General features: G+C 27.4%; 1 protein-coding gene across 1 annotated transcript; it reads left to right on the top strand.

The window, feature by feature from the left end:
- On the top strand, window positions 1–1,581 carry LOC106393626 (F-box/FBD/LRR-repeat protein At1g78750-like). Its single transcript, XM_048759611.1, has 3 exons — window positions 1–625; window positions 1,038–1,178; window positions 1,258–1,581. The coding sequence occupies exons 1-3, from the start codon at window positions 89–91 to the stop codon at window positions 1,579–1,581; spliced, it is 1,002 nt and encodes a 333-aa protein (XP_048615568.1). The 5' UTR covers window positions 1–88.
- Window positions 1,582–9,478: the final 7,897 nt, after the last annotated feature.

Below are 9,478 nucleotides of genomic sequence, written 5' to 3'. Positions count from 1 at the left end.
ATGACATACCATTCGATTGTGGTATTGTTGGCACATTAGGTTAATTGGTGTGTGCTTAAACGCGTAATCAGTATGTGATCAGGATCTCATGATGAATCCAACAGTTTACACTTGTAGTAGCTTGGTGTCCCTAAGGCTCGTGGGAATGAGCTTACCTAGTCCCGAGCGTGTTTCATTACCTTTTCTCAAAGATATTGTTTTAATCGTCGTTGAGTATACCAACCGATGGGCATTAGAGAAGTTAATCTCACAATGCCCAGTTCTTGAAAACGTTAGTATTGATAGAATTTACGGTGATGGAATGCCCATTTTACGTGTGCGTTCCCAGTCTCTATTGAGCTTCTTGCATTATTGGGATACGAATGATGATTATGAGGAAGATAGTATAGTTGAAATTGATGCTCCCATGCTTAAGTATCTGAGGATCAGTGATGGTGGAACTACGAGTTTCATTATAAAGAACCAGCATTCCCTTGTAGAAGCTGATATAGAGACTGTGTTTAATTTGACAAATGAAAGGAGGCTACAGGTTGCAAATGAAATACAAAAGAGAGATATGGTTCGTGATTTTCTCGTTGGGATCTCTAAGGTGAAAGATCTGACCATCACCTCCTCTACTCTCAAGGTACCTATATTTCTTGATTTCCAACTTTAAACCAATTATATATTTCTCTTCGTTCAAAATGTATGTTTTTGAATTTTCACATATATTAAAAACATCTTAAATTTTAAATATAAATATTTTTTTTCTGTTATTGACTATTTCTCATAACTTTTAATCAATCAAAATTTTGCAATGTATTCTTATTAACTAACAAAAAATACACTGAAAATTGTATAAAAAAAAGAGAAAAAATACTGGTAGTTGTACAAAAAAGTATATTTTCAAAACAAATATAAAAAAATAAGTTTTTGAAACATTTTTTTTTTAAAACATGGATCAACTCGAGAGAATGCTAGTTAATTATTCTCCAACTATCGATGTAATACTTCATTTATTAACACTAATACCTTTTTTGTTGATGTTGTTCTTGTAGGTCATATATGATTACGCAAGATATGTACAACTACCGGTATTTCGTAACCTATATACCTTGTGTGTCAGGTTCGACAGCTACATGTGGGAGATGTTGCCAGTCTTTCTTGAAGTCTGTCCGAATCTAAAAACTCTTGTCGTGGTGAGGATTATCTAACAAACTCATGAACTTGTGAGTAAATTATTCTTAAACTTGTGTCTCAGTTGTATTGTATGTGCAGGGAACTAGTGAAAATTACCTCAGGGTGGACCTTACTGTTATTGCCAGACCTTGGAATCTGTTATCATCTCTAGAGCATGTTGACGTAGAAAGGCCATTGAAAGGGGAGGCGTTGGAGATGTCACTAGTGGGTTACTTACTGGAGAACTCACCAAACCTCAAGAAACTATCATTAAGTTTGCATGATTCCCTAAAGAAAGGAGAATCTGTCCACAAGCTAACATTAAGCTTGGATGATGCCCCAAAGAAAGGAGAATCTGACATCTTCATAGAACTCCTTAACTTTCCGAGATTCTCTAGGTCATGCCAAATTATTGTACGATGATCCTCATAATCATCACCAATAGACATATAAGTTTGTCTTTGATAACTATTTGTTGCCTGTTAGTTTATTATGACATTGGAGTGTTGAAGGTTGTATAATAATTATAGTATTTATCATATTTATGAGTCAAATAAGTATTGATTTATCGTGGCTAAAGGCATATATGCTTTAGAAGTTGTCAAGATGGTTTTGTGCTTCCTTCTTTCGTCTTGCATGGCTATATATATATATATTTTTGTATTAAACAAAATAATTGATAGGTACCTATATAATAAAAAATTGTTTTAAAAATCGCAAAAAAGCATTTATGGAAGCACACTTTTACCTCCAAAAATCACATTTTTATTAATGGGAATAATATCTCATCAAGCTTCTGATTACATTTCAATTCATTAAGAATAAAAAAATGATTTGCGTTTAAATAGAAAGCTATTTTCAAAAAAAAAAGTATAAAAAATAAAAAACCAAGAAAAACAAGAAGAATCTTTTGTTTGAAACTCTGAACCGATTGTCTGAGACTCTACAAGTAGGTGTCATGTTATCTAAGAATAGAAATACTCTTATGCTAGAACTTTAATAGTATAGATATTTTTTTTCAAAAAATTAGTTGAAGTTATCTAAGAATTGAAATGCTTTTTCATATTTTTTCATATTTATAATGTAATTACTATTATATTTTCTTAACACATAATATATATTTTAATCAGATTTAATAGAATTATATCTTAGAAAAAATTAAATTTTATGAAACATATTCTATAAACACCAAATAATATAATAGAACCAAGATAAATGTCGAATTCAAAAATTAATTAATGTACATACACCAAAATTAAGCATTTTCTTAATTTTATAATAATATCTGTTTACACAGAAAAATTCAAAAAAAAAAACCTTCTGTTTTAATATCTTGTAACAGTTCATAATCGTAGACGATATTGTAGAGAATATAAGCCATGGAGTTGCTCTTAGAAGCTACTCAAAAAATTTATATATCTCATATACACATATTAAGTAAAACTTAATAATATAATAATAAAACTTTATGAAATATTAAGTAAAAATTAATGTATATTATAAATATAGTAATGTGACTCATATGTATATCTCATACACACATATTAAGAAACAAATCAGTGTTTTATTATAAATATGTAATTACATACAAACTAAACAATTTTCTAAGAATCTCAGCTATTGTATTTTAAGAAATTATTTTTTTTTCTAAATAATTGTTTTCTTAAAATTTAAGATTTGTTACCATTAATTAGTCAAGAATGCATACAAATCTAAAATGACTATTTTTATAAGGTAAAATATCTTAATTTATATATATATATATATATATATTCTTTTTCATAAAAGGTATATTTTTATAAATAAATTCAAAATATATCTAAAGTTTAAAACAATATTAATTTAATAAAATTAATGATTTTCACTAGATATATCGTAAAGTAATGACTCTAAATTAATACAATTGTATGAAAACAGGTACATGTATTTATAATAGCAACAAAAATCTGTTAAAATTTATCTTTTAAAAACGAAAAAATTATTTTAAAAATGAAAAGAGTATTGTATTAGATTCCGAACCGCAAAAAATACAACTTTGTTTTGCAGGAAACAAAGATCACCCACTAGTATATATATATACTAGGATTTTTCCTGCACTATGTGCAGCGATAAAAAAAAATTTAAATAAATTTTGTTAATATTTTAGATTTTATTAATTGTATACCAATATTTTAATATAAATATTAATTTACTTGAACATAAATTAAAGATAAATAAAAAATTTACTTTATTTTAAATTACATCTAAGAATAGATATGTATAAATTTAAAATTATAAGTTTAGGTAGATTTTCATTTATTTCTTTGGGTTAAGATATATTAAATCAAAATATGAAACTAAACAGAATTTCTAAAATTGTAGGTGTCAAAAGGAAACAAATGATGTTACGATTAAATATTTATAATTTTTAAATCTTGATAAGTAATAAAATTATTTTTTATAATTATCAAAATATAAACTAAACATAATTTTAAAAATTTGTAGGTATCAAAAGGAAACAAAAGATATTACGATAAAAAAAAATTATAATTTTGAAAAATATGGTTTAAAATTTTGAAAATCTTGTTTCGTAAGAAAAATTGTATGATTGTAAAAGCATACTTAAATAATATTTCAAAATTTGTAAAATATTTTATATTTCTATTATTATATTATTTATTGACATATTTGAATAGATTATTACTATATTTTTAAAAAATTACCAAAATAGGAATCCTCCTATATATTAAATAAGAAGTCACTTAAGTGATTTTTGTTGATGTGTCGCTCATAGGAGAACTTTCTAATTAATTGTTATAATTTGAGTGGTTGAGGTTTTTTAATTTTTTTTTTATTTATTTAATTTTTTTAAAAGGAAACTAACCCTAGAATTACCTAATCTAATATATGTTTTCAAACATACAATTAAACATCTTATATATAGATGAATTAATATTATTTGATTGGTTGATGGTTTAATTTTTTTTATTTATTTAATTAAAGTTTTTAAAAGTAAACTAACCCTAGAATTACCTAATCTAATATATGTTTTCAAACATACAATTAAACATCTAAAATAGAGATGAATTAATATAATTTATTAATGGTGAAGGATTAAAAGCTTCTACACCCATGTCTGGGGTTCGAATCTCAAACTATACAATCTATTGCAGAATAAAGGAAATCAAGGTTAAAAGTCCCTGAAAGAGCGATTTATTTCTATAGACTACGGAAGAAATGCTTACAAGGGATCTTCAACATGGTGCAAGTAAATCCAGTCAGGCGTGGATCTTCGTAGGACGGCTCAGGTGATGCAATTAGGTGTAGATCCTCATAAGGCATGTAGTATTGCCGGTTGTTAAATCGTCTATGTAATATTTCTCATAATTGTAATGCCGTAATAAATCAGCCTTAAAAAAAAGAGATGAATTAATATAATTTATTTATAGAAAAAATTAAATATCATAAATTACATTATATAAATTGATAATATACATTTAAATACATATAATACTAGAGAAACAATTATAAAAACGTTTTTAATATATTTATATTAGTAGTGAATACAATAAATCATATATTTCAGAAAACTAATTAATGTAAACCTAATAATATTAATTAAACTCACTCATTCACTATATATATTCTAAAATGTTTCAAATGAATGGAAAACAGTCAAATATATAATTTAAAAAAATTCTCATCATTATTCAATGACAATGTGATATCATAGATAAGTTATCACTTTTAGAAATGATTATAATATATTTATATTTCAAAACATAAAAATTATATGGTAAGTCATTAAAAATTATATTAATCAAGAAATGTTATTTAATTCATCTATTAATATAAACAAATGAATTAAAATTATTATACGGTAAGTCACTTAAAATTATATTATATAGTAATTCATTTAAAATTATTATAAAGTAAGTCATTTAAAATTAAATCAATCAAAGTATTTTTCACATTAATTTCCTAGAGTTAATACTCTATTAATATAATTCATATAGCTTTGATTATAATAAAATTAGCATGCGTGTTTTGAATAGTAAAAAAAATAAAGGAGACAAAAATAAAAAAAAACATGAGAGAAGAATAATAAAATATGTTTGTTGTATCCTTGGTTCTTTTATATTCTTATGTATTTAATTTTATTTATTTGTCGAGATGCAGTTTTTTGTGTTATTATAATGTGAACTAATTAGTTTTATGTGTTTTTAAAACATTGTGATAAATTGAGTAAGAAAGATCAATAAAAAATGACTTGTTCTATAACTGTTAAAGTCGAAGACAGAAAATATAAGGTAAATTGCAAGTTAGATAAATTATTTTAAAATAATGAAAAGTTATTTTGCTCTATAATAAACTTTTAAAATGTACAATACTAAAAATTTTAAAACATTTACACAAATAAAAATATTTCATTTTGATATAATATTGGATCTCACATTAATATTAAGTATATATGCCTAAAATAACAACATTTCATTATTTAAAAATTTAAAAATTATATTTTCTTATTAATTATTCAGATTTAATTAAAATATGTATGTTTTAAAGGAAGAAATAGTTTGTTTAACCCATTTAAGTTTTATATTAAACACTAAATAAAAAATGAGTGAGAAAGTGTGATTTGTGATTTGACAAAATTATGAGAAAAATTACTTAGATTACCATTTTCCTAATACATGTTTTCATGTTTACATTAACCAAATTTATCATTGGTTTTAAAGAGATAAATCATACTATATATTAATTGAGAAGTCACGTAAGTGATTTTTATTATGTATTGTTAATATGTTAAGTTTTATTTTGGGCAAACACCTAGTTTTCATTAAAAACAGTTTCATTTAAAAAATATATATATAAAGTGAGTTTAAAATTTTCTTCTTCATCAAAATATTTTATTTTTTCGTATGCTTTAAAAACATATTATAAACAAAAAAAAAATTGATAAGATTTAAATAATCAAATATCAATTAAAACTAAACATATAAAAGAACAAAATTTATGATAAACATGGTCAAACGTTTCATACTCTGTATTTTGAAAAAAAAAAAAACATGCTTTATATGAAATAAGAAGGTACATTTGCGAAATTTAAAATGCAACACTTGTAATGCTGAAACAATAAAGTGCATAACAATTTTTATATTTGCTTTATTAGAGTTTGGATAAAAATATTAAAATAATATGTCAATACTAATAATCGTTTCGATTACAAGAACGATAATATTTAAGCTAAAATATAAAATTTCGGGTTTTCGGGCCGACCCTAGCCCAAACGGGCTTAGGCCTAAAATATCCAAAGTCCAAATGGGCTTAGCCCGAAAGACCCAATTTTTTTTTGGCTTATAAAACTAAGCTCAAACCCGATAATTTTTAGGGCTGGGCGGGCTCGGACTGCGGGCTTCGGCCCTAATTGACTGCATTCTTATTCGTTTATATTTCTTTCCTTTTTTAACGTCTATTTCTTTCCATTTTTAAAAATAATTCTACTTTTTTTTTGTCAACAACTTTACAGACTCATGTTGACTCTGTGAACCATAGTGGGAGATCTTGATCCATGTGAACTACAAATGACGTTTCCTTCCTAGCGCTGCGTGCTAAGCTATCTGCCTTCTTGTTCTGCGTTCTTGGTACATAGATAATCTTTACTCGGAAAAAAATTCTCTTTCAGGCTGTTTATATCTTCCAAGTAACTTGCAAAAGCTGGCCATTCTTCTGGTTCTGAAACCATCTCCACCAATTGAGAACATTCCGTTGCAAACGTACCTGAAATTGTCGTAAGTTTCTCATGCATTCCATTGCCCATAGTAGTGCTTCCATCTCTGCATGAAGAGGAGAGAGGGAAGCCCAGACATTCCTTGCTCCCATCAAGCCCTCAAATCCTTCTAAAGTACTATACCATCCTTGACCTGAGAAAATATCATTCTCTTTCCAGGAACCATCCGTGAAACACCATCTTCCGGGAATTGACGAAAGAATCGTAGCCTCAACCTGTGGAATCCTCTTTTGGTCATTCAAAATTTGTGCCTCAGCCCAAAGTATAGATTCTGTTTCTGCCAGTTTAAGGGTATCTTTAGGATTCACATCCAGATTACTAAAGACTTTATTATTTCTTCCTTTCCAAATGTACCATAGTATCCATGCAAACTGATGGTCCTCCATCTGTGGAACAACTCTCCAAAAGAGATGATCCATGTTCACGAAGAGAGAGCTTGTTGGGAATATAGCTGGGTTTGTTGGAATCTTTGAAAGAGCCCACATCTGAAGTGCAGGAGGGCATTCAAAAAATACATGGTTGATCGATTCCTCCTCAGCTCCACATCTTGCGCAACAGGTATCTCTGTGTATCCCTCGCGCTTGCAAATTCTTCTTAACTGCTATGCACCCTGTCACCAATTGCCATAGAAAATGTTTAATATCAAAGCAAACAAGCACAAAAAGAAAGTGAAAACAAGCAAAAGAATCAAAGGAAACAATTTTTAAAAAAGCAATTACGAAACAATCTGGGCACAAAACAAAAAAAACAAACAAAAAACAATTGATTTTAAAAAAACGAGAGGGAAAACTGCAAAAACGAGATTGGTAATGAAAAACTAAGTGATCATGAGTGTCAACCAACGTCTCTATATAACGATCAAATGACAGGATGATATGTTCTATTTTCTTTCACAAATTACACATAATTTTTCATTACCAATCAAGCAATACAGATTTTACCCTCAGAACAAAAAAAAAAACTTGAAAATACGAAAAAGAGGAAAATTACTTTATTACGAGATTGATTAAGAGAACTAAATGATCAAAAAATGTAAAGACAAAAGAAACATATACAAACAATCAATTAATGACAGGATGTAATGTTTAATTTGTTTTCACAAATTACACATTAAGTTTTCGTTACAATCAAGTAATATAGAATTTTTTTCCTAAAAAAATTTGAAAGTTAAAAAAAATGTGTTTTGACAAAAAAAAAATCAGTTTATGTTTATGGGTTAGTAAATAGAATATCATACCTTGCAAATCAGTGTTAGATGGAGAAAAACGACGGTGATGACTTGGCGAGACGAAATGGCTAGATCCAATTTTGTCAGTGATCCAATATTGACAACCTACAACCAGGAGCAGACGTAGGCTTGCGGGTACCGGGGCACGTGCCCCCTACTCTTTTTATTTTTTTCTAAACAACTTAAGCTAATTTGATTTATGGGTAAATTTGCCAAATGACCAAATTTGAAAAAGAAATTAAGTGCAGAACATTGATTTTGACAAAAAAGTCCATAACAATTATGTAAACTTCTATCCGGTATTATCCCTTTTTTTGTCCAAGTTGCCAGTAATAGAAAGAGAAACTGATGACATCAACATTTTGACACCCCACAATTAATTATCACACGTAATACAACCAACACCACACTTTTGTTTAACACATAAAGATGCATCTGATTTTTCTATACCATATCACTAAAATTAATAGGATTCAAAATCCACTCACATCTAGTAAATACTAAACTTTACTCAAAACTTCAACTCCTAAATACTAAACCCTAAACTTTAAACATCACCCTTCCATCTAAATACTAAACCCTAAACCCTAATTACTGAACCCTAAACCCAAATATAAACTTTAAACCCAATTATCAAAATATGAAAATAGTATATAATATTATGTAATATTAAACTAAATCCAAACAAAACACTTCAATGCTAAACTCAGACCTAACCTTTGAATACTAAACACAAAAATGCTATCACTAAACCCAAACCTAAACTCTTACCTTCCAAATACTAAACTCTAAATCCTAATCACTAAACCCTAAACCCAAGTATAGACTCTAAACCCAAATAGAATGGAAAAAAATACATAGTATAGTACAAATTGGTGAGCAAAAAATAACACTCTTTATTAATCGTCGAATGGGACATATCACTAAACCCAAACCTCAACCTCCACATTCCAAATACTAAACCCTAAATCTTAATCATTAAACCCTAAACCTAAGTATAAACTCTAAACTAAAATAGTATAGAACAAAATACATAGTATAATACATATAGTTGTAAATAAGAAATTGATAAATAATGAATTTATCAAACAATTGATGGTACAATAATACAACAACCGTAGAGTACTATTTATTTTGGTACTTGCGAATTGTACAAAAATATAAGAATCGTACTATACTATAATTTTCTTTCACTACATATAGTATAGTCGGCGAGTTCATCTTCTTCACATCTTCCTCTTTTTACAGACATGGTGGTGATACACGCATTCACTAGTTCAGAGTAATTACTATAACAATTGAAATAACAACCAAAAAAATAT

Source organism: Brassica napus, chromosome C6 (genome assembly GCF_020379485.1).
Source record: "Brassica napus cultivar Da-Ae chromosome C6, Da-Ae, whole genome shotgun sequence".
Classification (NCBI taxonomy): Eukaryota; Viridiplantae; Streptophyta; class Magnoliopsida; order Brassicales; family Brassicaceae; genus Brassica; species Brassica napus.
Note: the sequence above shows the minus strand (reverse complement) of the source record. Positions and strands in the feature narration are given on the sequence as shown.